General features: G+C 41.2%; 1 protein-coding gene across 1 annotated transcript in view; it reads right to left on the bottom strand.

The window, feature by feature from the left end:
• The window catches only part of erfl3 (Ets2 repressor factor like 3), a 51,850-nt gene that overhangs the window by 7,948 nt on the left and 24,931 nt on the right, over positions 1-18,971 (bottom strand). Inside the window, exon 2 of the mRNA XM_040117502.1 lies at positions 8,224-8,458. Within this exon, the coding sequence (XP_039973436.1) occupies positions 8,224-8,458 (235 nt within the window). The remainder of the gene's footprint in view (positions 1-8,223; positions 8,459-18,971) is intronic.

Genomic DNA, 18,971 nt, shown 5'->3' with positions numbered 1-18,971 from the left:
TCTCTTTATCCCCCCTCACTCGTCCCCTGAGGCGATGGGAGAGGGTGAGAGAGAGGGAGAGACAGGACAGGCCTGCACTGTTGAAAACATTGTTTACGCCAGGCACAAAGCAGCATGTAATTTCTGCTCTAGGGGAGACACTCACACGGGCCGGGAAGGAGGGGAGAGAAGCAGTTGAGAGTGAGGGGACAGACAGAGAACAGACAGGAAGTCAAGCAGAATTAAAACCACAACAGGACTGATCGAATTAGCTGATGACAGAAAAGTCAACAAGCTGTCCTATGGCCAACGTGAGGGTCCAATATAAATATAGATTGCAAGGGTTGAAAACAAACAAAAAACCAACGTAAAAGTAATTTATTTTTTTTACTAAACACCATCGTTGCAACCTAATTGGAGAAAAATTTCATGACATACATCATATGGCTATGTAAAACTAATGCAGTCTAACTGTGAAGATCTGCTGGAAGCAAACAATCTGCGTGACATTGCCTGTGGCACGTCTTGCTCGTTGCTCATGAGTAGCATGCTTGTTAGCAAACACTGTAAATAAGCAACCTACAGCGTTCTATAATTTGTGTGACTTTGCACCGAGCAGCACTTCATTTTTGTTTGAACCTGTAATCATGGAGGCAAGTGACATACAAAAGAGGGATCCCAGAAACTCAAGTAATGATATTCTCCTCCATAGACATTTATCCACAGCATGTAAAGACTAAACTTTCTGTCCCACCACTGCATCACTTTGTTGTTGTCAGTTTTTCTACAGATCATTGTGGAGCCTCCAGGCAAATTGTGCACAGAGTTAATTTTTTCAACTTTTGACCCCTCCCTTTTATCATGTTTCTGGTTAATCTCGCTTGCTTCCCATAGAAAAAGAAGAGGGATGAACTTTGCATTGTGCCCCATTCCGTGGGTCTTCACAGTACGACACCCTAGTCCAAATAAAAATCTGAACATTATAACCTTTATAAAGGGAGGATTTATTGCAGGACTGTTGTATTAGACTTCATCAGTTTTAGATAGGTGTACTTAATAAACTGACAACTCAGTGTATTAATAACATCACTAATAATATCACTTTGTTGACACATCTGTCTGACCCTGGCTCGTGGCAGTTGGCTAGTAGGGAGTGAAGCCAACTTAAATTTTGTGTGTGCTTGGCTGCACACACACACACACACACACACACACACACACACACACACACACACACACACACACACACACACACACACACACACACACACACACATGCTGTTAATACATTGAACGCTGAAATGCATAGTTGGAAGCACAAAACAACTTTGAGTAATCCTAGCCACAGCAACTGAAGCTTTGTTTAGAGCACATGGTCACCCATTCTTTCTCCATGCCCCCTCCTCCTGCGCCGTCATACAGGCAGACAGTCTTTGAAGAGCATTTGAACTCACTTCAAAAGAGAAGAAAGAGATTCTTTGAGTGCCTGTGTTTAGCTGCCCACCACACTCGCCTTACACACACAAGTACGAACACACACACACACACACACACACACACACACAGACACAGACACACACACACACACACACACACACACACACACACACACACACACACACACACACACACACACACACACACACACACACACACCTCTCCCATATCCTGACTCTATAACTGCCATCTCATTCAGGCATACTCAAACACATGTGTGCCCCCACACACCCCCAGAATGTATCATCCAGGAAGATGGTGCTTTATCCCGCTCTCTGTTTAACCAAAAGAGAAGATTGAACAATCAATGCAAGTATGGATTTAGGCAAAGCCTTCAGGGAAACAGAGGGGAGGCTTTCTATCAACTCAGTTGTTACTGTGTGTGATTCTAGGCCAGGGATTAAGGCTGCGATTACACAGACCTGCTGTGATCCAAAACATTACGAACAAAGCAGAAAAAGAGAGAGAAACACCGCAATGAATGAACACAGATATTTCAAAACAGCACTTTAGACATGTTCGAAGCCATTTACGGGAAAATACCAGAGTATTAGATTTACTAATGTGTTATTTGACATTTATTTATAGTGGTGTCAGTACAATACCTGAATTTTGGCCTCCATATCAAAACAATATTAGCTGATGTCTAACTTTGAGTAATATAAACAATTTTTCCACCTATACCCTTCTATTTTTTCATTTAACAAAACAAGCCAAATGTCTGAAACACAGCTATATTTAATACAAGCAGTCATACAAAAACTTAAAACAGAGAATATTAAAAATTTGAATATGACTCAAAAGGATAACTACTGTTTATTAGAAATTTAATTTTAAAAAGTTTATTTTTTTGTAGCTCTAGCCGTTGGTTTTACTGTATATGATAATAGAGTACACATCAAGTCATTTCTAAGATCTCAGAAAGCAGGAAAGTCGCTAATAATAGGTCCAACAGGGCAACAAAAACAAGTGGTCAGACAATCATACAGGTGTCAAATAAGTTTGGCTTACCTGGTCTGTTTACAACTTTTACAATCATGCTCGTTGCGCCCATTTGTGTTATTCTGTTGCGATGTGGCCGCGTTCTAACATCTCAGCAATTAATTTGCCGTGTAAAATGTTACCTGACAAAGCATTTGATCCAAACAGACAAATTCTGGTTTGTATTCATTACAGTATTGAGGTTTGATACATAGCACTATTTGAAAAGATGGAAAAAGTGAACAAGAATTTTCTGGGGACTAAATATATTCCAATAGTGAGGTACAAAAGACCTGGCTGCTATGGCCAACTTTCTGTATTAACCTATAATATGACCTATAATGAGCTCACCAATTTATTTCAGTATCATTCCACACATATACTCACACACATCAACACTAAAAATGAATTAATGAATTGAACCGACCTGCCTGTGTGTGCGTGCACAGCCTGTGCCTTGCCCATTGTTGAGCTGTAAATAGGCGCTGACTGTGACAGGAAGTTGGGATTACAATACTCCCCATGAGCCCAATGTTTATTTTCTACATCTTTCGTCAGCATTGACTGTTACACACACATCCCAGCCAGATCCTCTTCTACACACATGCACACACACACACCAACTGCTTACACTCAGGTGTGTGTGTAGTAGTTGCAGACGTGACAGTGCTTTGTGTAGGAGTTTGACAAGTGTTTACTGTCTCAAAAAGGAAATTAAATGCATTTGTGTAGGGATATGGGTTGGGCTGGCGGTATGATTATACAAGGTGCCACATGATCTGTCTGTGTGTGTGTGTGTGTGTGTGTGTGTGTGTGTGTGTGTGTGTGTGTGTGCCTGCTTGCGTGCGTGCGTTTTGGGGGGGGGGGGGCTGTTAACAGTCTCTGTGTTTGTGTGTGAAGAGCAGGATCTGGTCAGGGTCCGATTAGGCCGGTCACATGCTCTGTGGGTGCGAATATGTCCTCGAGCACAATCTGGTGTGTGTGTGTATGTGTATGCAGCTCGTGTGCATCCCTCCCTCATAGAAAATAGAGGCCTCATTCAGTCAGGGACAATGCCATATACACAAGGCTCATGTACGCTGAACACATACATGCTGTAGATAAAGACAATGGAAAGACAATGCACACAAGCATACGTTGAACACAAAGTCATACAGTGGTACTGTCCCTGGGTGCTCCCTCTGCACTTTCTCTTGGGCCCTGGTTGTTTCCACACAATGTGCTGCTACAGAGAGAGGCCTTCTGACCTACAAACAGGCCCAGCCAGCTAGGTGAGTAACACTGTATGCACATGCAGCAGTATTTCCTGCTGCATGTTTTGTGAACGTGGTCGATGAGATTACTTCTAAATGTACATCAGGACCAATTTTAGTGCAGCAGTTTAAAATGGCTTCAGTATTTCAGGGCAAGAATGGAACAGTGGTATAACATATTACCATGGGACTATCAATTCATTTAAAAATGGGATGTGAGATGCATGATCTCATGTAGTTTTAGCATACAATAAACAAAATGTTTAATGTTTAATTTCCAGGAATATTGTGGAACCTTTATTTTTTTTATGCTTTTTTTGCGGTGTTTATCTTCTAGCTCTGCTAGCCTATCGCAGCTAAAAGAAAGCTGGAAATGAAGCAAACACCCCAAACGTGTCCAAGCAAGCATCCATGGGTAAGAGTCTGTGTACAATGGTGCATTTGTGTATGTGGATGTGCACGTGCTGTGTTTTTAATCCTTGCCAGCTGTGTGTGGCAGTCCCCCCTGACCCCTGAATGTCGTGTTGGAGCCAACGTGGACTGCTGACTGCAAGGACAGGGGGCCTGGAGGTCTGTAGGAGCTGGGACCTCTTAGCATGATTACACTCATTAAGTCAGCACTCTGCAGTGACTGATTGGCAACAGGCTTCATTTCCCCTACTCTCTTTTGTCAATCAGTACAAGTCTCATTTATGAGAGCAAGCTGGTGGTGCAGGGAATCACAGGAGAGGCTTTACTTCCTTGTACTACAACATGATCCCTCATTATGAAAATGCAGCTGAGGGTTAAAGATTATGTCCTTCCTATTATTCATTACTAGCACTAAAAATGTCAGGCATCACTGACATTAGAGCTTGAGGAATATCCAAGCAGAAGGTGAGTATGACTTGAAAAGAGCTGAATTCATGAAGGATCTGACGTACTCTGGACAACAGCAACAGGTCTTAACAGTTTATTACTTTATTTTTGTTTTTTTGTTTGTTTGTTTTTTTAAACATTTGATTTTTTGCAACAAGACCCAACGACAGACTCCTTCATTAATACATTTAAAAACTAGGCTATGAAATGACACTCTTTTCTCTTTCAATGTCCAGCACATCCACATGCACACATACACACACACACACTTTCCCATAAACACACAACTTGCACAGTGTGAGTTTAATCCTCTCAACAGGAGTGGGAATTTCACAGCGGCCGTGGGAGCGGGAGTCCAAGATGACGCATGGACTGAGGCTGTGCCCCCTCAACGGAAAGCCGACACATACGCACATGTCCACACACACAATACAGTGGTCTTGATTAAGGGAATTTCCACCATGTGCATGGCAGACAGGAAAGAATAAGATCATGGAGGTAAAAATAATAATTATAAAAGGCTAAGTGTTAAAAAGAACACTTCAAAAACAGGCATGCCTTTTCAAGTATGTGCGCATGTGTGTGTATGCTAATTGCGAGATGCTGACTGTGGTCTACATGGTTAGCAGACTCCAGGTTTTCTCCATACGAGGGGCACAAGGTGGCCTGCAATCCAGCAGCTTGCTCCATATGGGGACTGTTATCATGTACATGTGTGCATGTGTGCCACATTACTATTGATGTGCGCCTTAAGAAGCTTCTTTTCCAGTATATCTTGAGGTGAAGGGACTGACGACAGCTCTGGTGTCAAATCAGGTGACAACATGGACGTGGGTGTGTGCATGTGTCTGCTCTTTTGTTGACTGTCCTCCTCACTCTAAGCCTGAAGCGACTCTGTTCAATTTAAAGGCACAGAGGGAGACAACCTGGCTATAGGAGGGTGGATGAGGACACAAGAGTGCCAGAGGGGAAACTCCTGTGTAGAAAACCTGTTGATAATCAGGCTCTAAGGCTGGTCCATCAGAGGGCACTAAGACCTGCTATATATAAGCACTTATTGCAGCCTAAAATCCAAATCTGTTACAGCTTTAGAGGATGGACATGCTATAAATACACAGCCTCACCACGAGATCCAGATTCCTTTTTTCCCTAATTCAGAAATTCTAAATCCGGACTCAAAGTTTGAATGTGTGTGTGTATCACATGTAGGCACACATTAGTAGTCCATGTTAATTCCCTCTGTCCCCATAGGATCCCATTTGTATCAGACGTTATCTTATTCTCACTAGTGTAAATGAGCATACATAAGACATCCCACCTGTAAATTAAGCAATTCAATGCATTTCCCTTCCTTAATAGCCTATGTGGCTTTTTTAAAAAGTGCTTAGCCTAATCTTGGCCCTGTTTGAGAGTAAAGAACAAACTGGGGATACATGACAAAGTAAATGAGATGCTGTGCTTACCACAACTGATATCAACTGAGAAGAGTTCCGAAGTGATATTGCGATGTCCTTAATACAGGACTTTAAAGTGCAGAGAGCAATCATTGTTAAGTTTTGTAAAGATCTCAAAACTGATTACATTTATCTTCTATCGGTTCTTTCTATAATCAAAAGTTTTGTAAACTAATGTCTATTTATGAAAACAAAAAGTACAAACAATTAAAAGCTGTCATGTAGCTTAGATTTTATCTATTTTATGGTACTTTTTTTTTTTTTTGCAATACCCCAACTATTTTGTTGGTCTAGAAGAGATTGGCTTTACTGACATCTCAGTACGTAAACTACTGACTTTTCATCATGGAGTTAACTAACACTATGGATCAACAACCAAGAGCATGTCCACTTATAGAGTATAAACAATTAGCAGAAAGCCTTACCATGATATTGCTTGAGTCATATTTCCATGGGATATTTATCTGAACTTGATGCTAGGGTCACAACCAAAACTGTGCCCAATCACTGTTGTAACATGCTAAGGAGCTTGGCAGAGCTGGCATCCATGGATATAACTTTAACCAAAAGGTGTAAAGGTGTGACCGGCCAAATGTCAGTGTTGTAACTCTACTTAGAGAATAATAGTAGCTAAACTTGTCCAGGTCAATACCATGCGAAGGCATGTGGCCATGGGTCAGTCTTGCAACAGTATTATAGACTTGGTTAAATGCTATTAGTGCCCATGCAGGCATGACTAATGTCTGGGTGAAACAGAACCAGAGAGTCAAAACTATGGAGTCTGTGGGTCTGAATGAAATGCTTTCAGCAGGTCTGTGACTGCAGGTGCTGTAACTGGAATCAGCTGCCACGGTCACAGCTGGTATTCTCAGTTTGGATTACAGAATGTTTCTTCACAATGACTGTAACCTCAGGGGTATCTGTGTTGGTTCAAGAGTCATCACCTCATTTACTAGACATTTGCACGAGCGCTGGTTTAACTACATATGTTTATAAAAAATAAAAAAAAATAAAAAATCTGATCATTCGATCTGTGCACACATCCTTTTTGCACAAAGAAACCAAATTGCCACTGACTAGGGACCTTTGCTGCTTGTTATTCCCCATCTCTTTCTCCCTTCCTTTCCTCTAAAACAGTCGACTGCCGACAATCAAAACAAGGCAGAAAATGCCCCAAAAATTTTAAAGAAAAAATAAGGGCAAGTCTTTTAAGTCTACCTCTTTCACAGGCAAGCTTAGGGGTTCCCCAAATATTCCTGCCAACACCCAAAAATATCTCTAGTCCAGCTCAGCAGTTCTCCTCCCCTGCCAGTTCTTCTTGAATTATCTGGAAAAGGAGCAATTTTGGCCCATGTCCATGAGTTGAAAACTCAAAGATATTGATGTACATACATAGGGAGCCCAAATATATGTATTTGGTAACACTTCACAAACCACAATATCTCAGACTCATTCCCCCCTTAAAATGATGACATTCCACATCCCAAGAGCCAGCAGCCAGCAGTCAGTCCACCAAGCCCCTGTTTATTCCTGCTGCCTAAGTTACAACGCACCACAGCCATGGGTCTATGTTCAAATGTTGGGAAACTGGCTCCGACAGATTACTGCAAGCTCACTCATCAGGCATAGTTTCAGAGGGGACCCAGCCTATTTTCCTAATCCATTTGAGCTTCCTAAAGAAGCTGATTCATAAAGGTCTTTGAATCACCCTTAGTCTGGTCTTTATCATGTCAGTGATTTTGAATTAATGTTATACAGTATATTGTATATCATAGTTAATTTTCTTCCTCCTATGTAATAACAACACTCTCTGTTCAAAGTGCAGTGTGGATCTATATTTGTGCCTTGGCTCTTCCAAACAGAAAATAGTGTTTTGTCTGACTTGACTAAAAGGTCTAAGTCCATCAGTGGTTCAACTGGAGCATGTGGGCTCTTTATATTTGAGGATGTGGTAAAAGTTTATGTGAATATGCCGCAATGTACGGTCTGCAGATCCTTATTATAATCAAGATTACTGTAGTGTGGCAAAATTATGCTTCTTGAAAAACAGCCCAGTTGGTGTATTTGCTGGTCCCCATAGAAAGAGCAGTTAAAGGTCAAGAGTAGGAGCAAATAACTATGAATGAATACACACTCCCACATACAGATAAAAAAAAAACAACAAAAAAAAACATATTCAGCAAGTTTCTCTGTCATCGTACCTCAGTGCCCTGCTCAGTTTATCGTAGTTCATTTGGGGTTTACACTTCCTGGCCCCCCACAGTCGGGCGACTTCGTCTGGGTCCTTGATGACAAACTCGCCATAGTCCCCTTGCCAGGCAATGACATCATGATACTCCTCTTTCCTGAGCAGCTCCAGGATGAAATGCCACAACTGGATCTGCCTGGACCCGGGGCTCGACTCAGGCTTGTAAGCCCATTCTGGGAAGGCAAACCCTGAAACAGAGAGATAAAGAGAGTGGAGGGTTAATGTGGGGCAGTTGAATGTTGCCAGGAAAAGTGAAAGGTGATGTGGAGAGCATGAGTCATATTTATTGATTTATAAATGCATTTTATTTGAGGGATATGTGAACCGAGGTGAGTCACTTTTGTTTCTGCAGTGGTTTTTCTCCAGACTTGAGAAAAATGCTTTAAAGCAAGGCAAAAGAAAAGCCAAAGATACAATTAACTTTAGGAGTCAACAGTTGCAGCTGAATCAGGTGAGTGGAGTCTGTTCTATAAGAGAAAAGAGGATTATAGGTGTGTAGCAAAGTATAGATAACATACAACAATGTAAGTCAAGCACAGACTGGAGTGTCCTCAATCATATTTCACATTGCACATAGCTGTTTTCACTGCCACCCCCAAGTCTTCCCTGGGTTTTCTTTTATTCTCCAGTCAATCTTTGAACAATTCTGTGGGTTATTCACAAGCAATTTCTCCTTTATTGGGCAGTCTGGCACAGTGGGAGGGAGGGAAAAAGTAAAGAGAAGAGAGGAAACGAAGAAGGTAATAGATCTCACAAACAATGGCATTAGAGGCAATGTAACATGCCCTGACCTGCAAGGATGCGGGTTTAAATTTAATTGTCTTAATCTTAAAGGACCGTCTAGGTAGCCAAAAAGTGGTGGCATCCTTACACCTAATTGAAACAATGCTCTCTTCTTCCTGACAAGTGTTGAAATTAAAAGCTCTTTGCTCAATGGTGATAATAAGTGGACTGCAGTGATATTTCAGGCGTATTTCTTTAATTATTATCAAAGGTGTCGTCACTCTTGTAATTAGTCATTCAGCCTATTTAAATAAAGAAAGTCATCAAAAAAAGATAATTCCTCATTGTGTTGTTTGGTATCTTTGTGTGCACCACACTGAACATGGATAAGAGAGAGAGAAGGATGGATTAGGGAGAAAATAATCATCAAGCTTGGTCAAGGTAAAGGCTACGATACTATCGCCAACCAACTTGTTGTTCCTGTAACCACAGTTGCTAATATTTTTAGGAAGCTTAAGATACATTGTCTGTAGCTAACCTACATGGATGTGGCCACAAGAGGAAAATCGACCCCAGATTGAACAGAAGGGTAGTTTGAATGGTGTAAAATAAACCAATGAAAACATCAAAACAGATACTTGACTGGAGTTTGTTAAAATGCATATTGACAAGTCAGTATGCTTCTGGGAGAATGTTGTTTGGACAGATGAAACAAAATTAGAGCTTTTTCGTAAGTCACATCAGCTCTATGTTCATAGAAGTAAAAACTGAAAGTTTGAAAGAAAGGAACTCCATCCCCCACTGTGAAACATGGAGGAGGCTCAGTTATGTTATGGTGTTGCTTTGCTGTGTCTGGTACAGGGTGCCTTGAATCTGTGCAGGGCACAATGAAATCAGAAGATTATCAAGGCACTCTGCAGAGAAACATACTGCCCAGTGTCAGAGAGCTCTGTCTCAGTTGCAGGTCATGGTTTCTTCCAACAGGATAATAACCCATAACATACATCTGAAAGCACCCAAGAATAGAATCAGACCGTTCTGAAGTGGCCTGCTCTGAGTCCTGTTCTTAATCCAATTGAACATCTATGGAAAAAGCTGAAACTCATAGGTGGGAGAAGGCACCCATCAAACCTGAGAAAACTAGAGCAGGTTGGTCGAGGAGAATGCTACAATATATTTGGTTAAGGGTCCCAATATTTTTGTCCGTGCCATTCTCCTTTGTTGAATTATTTAAAATAATATCTTACATCAAAAATCAAATAATGTGTCTGTTCTATTAAAAATGGAATAGAGAATAGTTGATACCAATTATTTTTGTCAGTTTCAATTTATTTCCGAAAATTTTTCTTTTAACTTTTAAGTGCAAGGGCACCAACACATAGACCACATTCCTCTACTGTCATTAGGTCACCACCACACCACAGTAGCTATTCAACGGAAACACACACACACTGAAACTATAACACTAAAAGTTGTAGTGTTAGTGGGCTTTGTGGAACAGTTAGGCACATGCAAACCTTTCCACCTCTCCTCCACCTCTTTCCTCTCATGCAGTCACTCTTTCCTATGACCGGAGGAAAACAACATGGCCAGTCATCTCTCCTGTCTATCCCTCTATCTCTCTCCGCCTGCTGTTTGAAGGAAACGCAGAGTAAGAGACGCCGAATGAGACTGTGGGCGTGGGTATATGACTATTTGTATGAGCATGTGTGCGCCCAAATGTACAAGTTTGAAAGAGTTTAAGTGCCAGAGCGCACGTTTAAAAACGTTAGTGCATGTCTCCCACTAACATTCTGTTGCCTGGGTGGTCGAGAAAATTTGACACGACTGAGTAAAATAGACCATAAAAGTGTATTTTTCAGCCTGATATAGCCTGGACTGGATTTTATTTTAGCCACAATCATCCTCATAGCACTAATGAACGCACAAGTGAGGAGGTTGAGTTACCAAAGAAAATGGCATCCACCCTGCTAAAGTGTCATTGTATAGAAAATTTAATGACGCTGACGTTAGTTTATAATGTTTGGTGCAAATATTGTAAAGCGTCACATTACACTGAATAAACAGAAAAATTGAATAACCTCCCTGATGCAATGCAATAAAATAGCCCTTCAATAAATGCTAATTTACAGTTTTTATTGAGTATGTTGACTCAATTCTATATTTTTTTTTAAGGCTGGTGTTACAATGGACTCCCATTTGTCCATCTGATTGACACCTATGGAGGAGGAATATTACAAACACCATACTAAAATGCAACCAAATGAAATAATATAAACTACACCTTCAAAAATAGTCACAGAGTTAAATGAATACCCCTGTGACACAGGCAACACTGATTTAAAGCCATAAGCTTCAGAAAAGTAGTATTAACTACAGGGCTATTGTTTTACAATGGGCTGGGGTTTCTGCATTTCCACTTACTTTATTAATTTTACTATTATATCCTACCTTGAGAGGACACAGAAAGACATAAAAAATGACAACAGAGGAAATGAGATGGGCCAGGCTGTAGATTGGGAAACAAACAGGCCAAAATCCTCATATTACGAATATGCAGGCCTGTCAATGGATTTGCTGGATGACAGCCTGAGGCGGAGATAGATAGACCTGATAATCTCTGCTGCGCTAGCAAGCTCTCACCATTTAGTCACTGCTGCATAACACAAAATAACATTGATAGTACATCTGCCAGATACGGTATCTATGAATCTGTACATAAGTGTTGCTACTGGAGCGATTCATCAACATGAATTAACTTCTTTATTAATCTTGCCTCTTATGCTATGTGAGTGACCGAGCTGGGACAGGCACATTTAGGTTTCCAGTTTTTAGTTAGAAAATAGGCTGAAAGGAAATTTATCTTCCTGTGTGTCTTTTTACTAATTAAATGTAGGCTACTAGCTATTCTTCACCATCATTTCTTGACAGTTTTCCTCCACAATGATGTATTTGAGAGGCATGGTCAATGAATCACTCAGTTGTCCCACCTACTCAGAGACATTTTGCAATTCAAAATAAAGATTTCTGAATATCAGTCAAACAATGTACAAGATGCCTACACATTTTCCATTTCCAAAATCCAGACAGGATTTTATTAGAGTTGAATATTATGCAGATAGTATGTGGCCTACGACAGTCAACGAACAGGCTGTGCAGGCCACTTTATTGAAAGTACAGATTATTGTCCCTTATAACAAACATCACAATGTGTGAAATGACCATGGGTGTAAAAACTAAATAAACTGATTTGTCTGTTCTTGTGTAATTTCTCAAACTTTCCAGACCTGCATATGTAGGTAGCAGTTAGCATGCAAATGAAACAACACTCACTGTCATTTTATTTCCTTTTTCTCTTCCCACCCTCCACCTTCTCTTTCTCTTTCAAACATTAAAACAAATACTTGTGGCATGATCAAACCCTAAGTGTACATCAATCACAGAGGATCGCTCCAAGGGGCTATCAAGACAATACTGACCTGGCCGATCACACTCCTACTGCAGAGGACAGAACAATGTTTCCAGACGTGGCCAACTGATGCTGACTATGTCAAAGCAAGTAATGTGTGTAAAGTCTAGTCAAGTCAAGTCAAAAGGTAGCTGGTCATTCCCAATCTGAGATGAACAAATGAGTAGTGCTGACCTTGTCTTAACCATTGACCCTGTGGTGCTGCTGTCGAGCTGGCAACTGCTCCACTGAAGCTACTCAGTGTCCAACAGTAGATGACTGTTTTGTACTGAGAGTTTGTACCAGGCGTGTAACTGTCTGTATATAAATGAGCAAGTAAGGTCCATCAGACACAGGATGGATATTAAAAAAAAAGAAAAAAAGAAAGAACACAACCACAACTTTTAAGCTACTATACTACTACTGTTTGTGCAGTCAGTAACTTTGTGTGCATGTGTATGTCTATAAAGATGCAACTGTAATGATCGTTTTGACTTTGGCATGGACCACAGAGGTCATTATACACACACACATCATATTTCAGGTCACTGAGTGAAATCGATTCCTTGTAAATACTTGGAGGACCAGCAGCCGCGCTGTGTGTATATAGACGCAAGAGGACATTCTCTGCCTGAAATGATGCATGATTTACTTTCATTAGCTATATCAAAGTGACCATGTAAATAAACAGAGGTATGGGTACAGTGCACAGGTGTGTACTGTGCATATACATGTCAGGGTGTTGGGTACTTTGTATAACCCATCAGTTTACCTGTCAAAACCTTTACATCAAAGAGACCACATTGCATACTTTGAAGACAATACAACAGCCACTTCTGTGACAGTGTGTGTGTGTGTGTGTGTGTGTGTGTGTGTGTGTGTGTGTGTGTGTGTGTGTGTGTGTGTGTCTGTGTCGGTGTGTGTCTTTGTGAGAGAGAGAGAGAGAGAGAAAGATGGTAGGGATTATGTTTAGAGGAATGCTGAGAGCAAGAACAGGTGTCTTTGTCCTTCTCTCTACTCAGAGTCCAATCCAGGCCGAGCTGTTCTGACTCACACCAGATCAGCTATCACACACACATACACACACTGATATTTTTCATCAGCCTTGTATGCCTGATAGGAGAATTTCAGAGGGGAATTGTTTTGGAATCTGTTTGTGTGGGTGTACGATCTGTGTGAAGCTGTGGGTCAGGATGAAGACGAGAGAGGAAGACAGAAAGAGCGGGAAGAGCCTGCAGAGCATGACCTAACCCCCCCAGCACCACACTTAACCTCTCTGACCTTGACTCTCCCTCTCTTTGGCTCTTTTCCTCCCTCAACCCCCTCCCTCCCAGGGGAGACACCAGATAGCCATTACAGCATGCATGCGCAGGCCTCTCACACACACACACACACACACACACACACACACACACACACACACACACACACACACACACACACACACACACACACACACACAGGGAGACCCTCACGTACTCATAGACTGACTTGGCATCAATAATGTAGACAGTGGTGTGGAGGGTTGACGATAGGGGTGCGCCTAATCTCTGCCCTGGGACACTAGAGAGAGTGCAAGTGCGTCAAAAACTGTATGTGTGTGTGTGTGTGTGTCTGTTGTAAGTTGGGACAAGTGAGGGGCAGGTGGTAGAAAGTGATGCAAAGGGAGCTAAGAGAAGGAGGACGAAGAGAAGGAGGGAGCGCAGGGGGGTGAAAGAGAAGAAGGCAAGACGAGATGGGGTAAGCACTAGGACAAGCGGGGAACAGAGAAAAGAAAGTGGAAAAAGAGTCGGGGGAGGGAGATCAGGGAAACAAGAGTGGGAAGAGAGAGAAAGACAGACAATGGCAAGAGTGGGAGAGGAGAGAAGGGGGTGGATGGATGGAGGGAGGGAAGGGGAGAGGGGGATTAAGGGAGCGATGAGATCATAGCTCCTCTGGTAGGCTGTTGTCATCCAGGTCAGATATCTTATGCCCCCCCTACTCCTTTTCCTCTCCATCCCCCTCTAGGAGTGCGGTGCCTCTTTTCCTCTGTGTGATCTTGGTGGCAGTCCCCCAGCAGACTTCTAACACTGCTACTACGCTCACCAGTCCAACATGACTGTGAAACTGCCATCATTTTGGCACAGTTTCAAATGAGTTCTTGTCCTATTTCTTAAAGTTAGTTATTCATTTAATCTGTTGTTTCAGTTTCTATCATCCTTAATTCCTGTCTTGTCTGTCTTGTGATCTCTCCTTCTGACAAGACTACTTGAAAAAACATTTTAGAGCTGAGTCAACTAGTAAATTACTTAAAAGTCAATTTTAACAAGCAAAAATGCCAAACATTCTCCAGTTCCGCCTCCTTAAATACGATTATTTGCTGGTTTTCTCTTAAATATATGACAGTTTAAGGTACCCTTCAGAGTTTTTGGACACCAATCTATGGAGCAATAAGATGCACATGCACACATGTTCCTGCTGCCAGTTCCATTCTATTCAACAGAATAACAGTAAAAGCAGGGAAGAAGAGGAGAACTAGCATGCAAATATGAATGTAAAAAATGCAGGTTTCAAAATATATTTTAAAAAATCAGTTTACAAATGGGTAGTGAAGAAGGAAATGCATTCGACTGACGGTGAAGTGTTTGTTTATAAGAAAGTTCCACAGGGTACCTTTGAATGATTATCTTTGGGTTATGGAATGGTTTACGGATAAAACCAGAATTTGAAGATGTCATTTTAGGATCTGGAGAATTGTTATGGGCATTTTCTTTTCACTATTTTCTGATACTGAATAGAAAAAAATCCTTAATCTTTTAATTGAAAAAATTAAAGTGAATTCATATCTTCAGTTGCAACTGCACAGCCTCAAAGAAATGACTGACTCAATCATCAACCTGGGGCTGAGGTGTCAAGGAGAGCAATGGCTGATGGGAAGGAGGCAGAGACAGGCAGACAGTCAGACAAAGTAGAAGAGTGAGAAAAGAGATGAGGAGGAGAGATTCCCAGAGCTGTGAGTCCTACTCAGCAGCAAATCAACTGACAGTCCTGTGCCAAACTAACAGCAGAGTTGCAGACTCAGGGTTTTTACACAGGGCTAGGGCCTCTGAACAGCCATTAGCGGCAGTTGGCTGGCAGCGCACTACTTTAACCCAACTCAGCTTTAGCATGGATGTGCGAACCGGGGGGGGGGGGGTCACTGTCAGCTCTGAGAGTCTGTAAAAGCACTAAATATTGAGAGACAGTCAGTGTTTGCCTATAGCACATTCATACAGAAGTATACACAGCCTTGTCTTTGTCACAGATGCTTGGATGAGTGAAACTGCCTGAAGCACCAAGCAGAGGGAGCAGAGAAGACAGAAACACAAGACCAGGAGGTGGACGGGAGGGATGGAGGGATAATAAAAGATTTGGAGGGTGAGGCAGAAAAAGTAAGAGTGAAAGGAGGGAGAGAAAGAAGAGGGTGGGTTCTGCAGGAGGAGGAGGAGGAGGAGGAGGAGGAGAAGGAGGAGGAGAAGGAGGAGGAGGGTAATCAGAGCCAATACGCCTGAATCCCAAAGTGTCTGGACTCTTCCCACAAAGTCCATTAAAAATTCATTAGGCCAATACTAGAGGAAGACTAGAGACTTAGACACGGATAGAGAAAGACAGAGACACAAGAGAGTGAAAGAAAAAAAAACAAAGTTGGGGATATGAGAAAAACATTGATGGGAAAAATTGATAATTTAGAAGGTAACTTTTAACTCAAAATTGTATTCATTGAAAATGCTAGGTATTATCATAAGCTGCAACATGAAAATTTCACAATCAGCTAAATGACTAATACTTGTTGTATAAGTGAGGTACAAGTAGGTATGTAACTAACCGATATTTTCATTGTTAATGAATATGACCATTATTTTCTCAATTAATTGTTTGGTCTATAAGATGTCAGAAAATAGTGAAAAATATCTATCACGATTTCCCCAGAACTGAAGAGGACATTTTCAGTCAGTCCAAAATCCAAATATATTAAATTTAAATATTAAAATTTACTATCATGAAGACTAGGAAAACTAGTAAATACTGACATCCAACGTCTGACATCAGGAAGCAGGGAATTTCTGGCTTTTTTTTTTAATAAAAAATGACATAACCGATTAATTGATTTTTGAAATAGTTGCTGATGAATTTTCTGCCAATCCACTTATCTCTTCAGCTCTAACAACAAGCATTGTCTTATGTTTGACATTATCAATTTGTGCTATGAACTTGTTGACTAAAAACTGGATTTTCTAAATAAAATGCAAGAGTGAGAAGTTTAAAGCTGCCACCATTTAAACTGTCTAGAAAAGATGCAGATTAAAAGAGTAACTGTTGACTGTTGGACTTAGTTTCCATTTTAATTTCACACTGGCTTAGTTTAGATTCTGCAGAACTTGAGTTAGATGACGATGAATAAGTGGGCAAGTTGTTTGACTAATCAAGGCGGTTTTATTGTAGAATGCAGAGTAGATTTACTGGTTTGGAAACAAACTTCCAGAGAAATTTGGGTTGCTGTGAATACTCCAGATGGAGACTAATTTCCCTTGGAGGAATTGTTCTTGTTGGAGGTGCTTCATGCCCCCTGCCTCACCTTGTGCCAGGACTGTTTAATTACACATCACACACAGAAACATGTAAACCTCGCAGGCTGCTCATTTATTCTTAGAGGTCACCATAGTCTTCATTTTCTATAGGCTCGTACTCACCGCCATATAGCTGCAGAAGAGAGAAACAGAAAGAGCAGGAGAGAAGAGAGTGCTTTGTGGCCTTGGAGGGGCCAAAAATAGCACCCCACACACACACACACACACACACACACACACACACACACACACACACACACACACACACACACACACACACACACACACACACACACACACACACACACACACACACACACACACACACACACTTATACTTACACTTACACACACTGTGGTTATTGTTCAACAGTGGGAGAGCAAGAGAGAGAGAGTGAAAGAGAACACAAAACATGCATGGGGAAAAGAGGGAATGTACAGAAGTGCTGAAGGAGGAAGAAGAGGAGGCGATGATGGCACAAGTGGGACAGAGAATGAAAAAGACATGATGTAAGATGAACGACTTGGTCTCGGCTCAGTGCTGTATAGCTTCCAGTGAAAGGCCAGACGTCTCTTCCAGGAAATTGTAAGGGAGGAACAAGAAAATAAGAAAAAGATGGCATGAGCATCCATTGGGATCCTCTCCTCCAGAACAAGCTCCTCTGCAGCAGCCCTCCACATCTAGTCCACAAGCTAGACTGCTAGACTGTAAACAACTTATTAACTTATTAACAATTAGCTAAATTATTTTTAGCATAGTGTGGTAACGCAGGTACAAGTAAAGAATGTTTTAAAATCTCTGTAACAGGGATTTGACAAAATGTCACAACTTGGTAACATACAGACTTATAACAAGAAGAAAGTTTTAAGTTATTTTAGAAAAGCAGTGAAATGCCTCAAAGGTGAAAAATAAATCTAAAACATATTGTATGATTGAAAATAATGCCAAACAACCAGGGTCTCTTTATTTAGAATGAAAACAAAACAAACAAACAAAAAAAAAACCTGTTAACCCCCAGATAAAACTACCTCAATGAATATTTGATCACCTAAGAGGGGTCGCCTGGTTTCTAAAGAGGCTGAGCCTGTTACTGAGAGCTTGATTTTAGGCTGTGAGGACCCAGTAGTCTAGTATTTAACCACATGGGACATCTTAACACACTACACAGTCCATGTAACTAGCCACATGTACACACAACAAGCAGCTCTTCACATGGGAGCTCCAAGAAAAGATACAAACACACACACACCTATCCAGCTCTTTCACATAGGAACTGGAAGACTAAAAGAGCAAAAGTCACTGGCAGCCACAAATACGTGTAGGATGAGCACCCTGTGAACTAAAACACCGAGCTCTGTCCACGCAACACACATAAAGCCCTGAGGCATTGCACCTGATGTGTGCTGTGGTGGGCTGGACAACTAAACCTCTCTCTGTGTAATCACACTCATAAACACACCTAGTGTGTGTGTGTGTGTGTGTGTGTGTGTTCCCAGAGTGTGTTAAGAACAGCAGAATAATATTGTGTCAGTGAGAGAAGAGTCCTGTTGCTCTCAGGGCACTGTTAGGTATATTTACTTTCACCAAATTGATGCACTGCTCACACGACATTAACCTCTCTCCTTGGAACTACACACATTGTGATCACACTACTTCTACATGCTGCTTTCAAACAAGCCAAGGTGAAAGGGACCCTAAGATATAATTTTAGATGTTGGAATTAAGCAATGATAGTCAATTAATTGTTTGGGAAAAGATACAGCTAATTTGACAAATCAATTACTCATTTATATCATTGTAGTCTGAATATATTTGTGTTTTGGATTGTTTGTCGGACAAATTGACAAATTTGAAGAAGTCACCTTGGGCTCTGAGAAATTGTGTTGGAACAATTAGTTGAGATAAATAATCGTTAGATTAATCGATAATGTAAATAATTGTTA

The sequence above is a fragment of the Xiphias gladius genome, chromosome 22 (genome assembly GCF_016859285.1).
Source record: "Xiphias gladius isolate SHS-SW01 ecotype Sanya breed wild chromosome 22, ASM1685928v1, whole genome shotgun sequence".
NCBI classification, from domain to species: Eukaryota; Metazoa; Chordata; class Actinopteri; order Istiophoriformes; family Xiphiidae; genus Xiphias; species Xiphias gladius.
The sequence above is the reverse complement of the archived record's forward strand: the minus strand, read 5'-3'. Positions and strand labels throughout refer to the sequence as shown.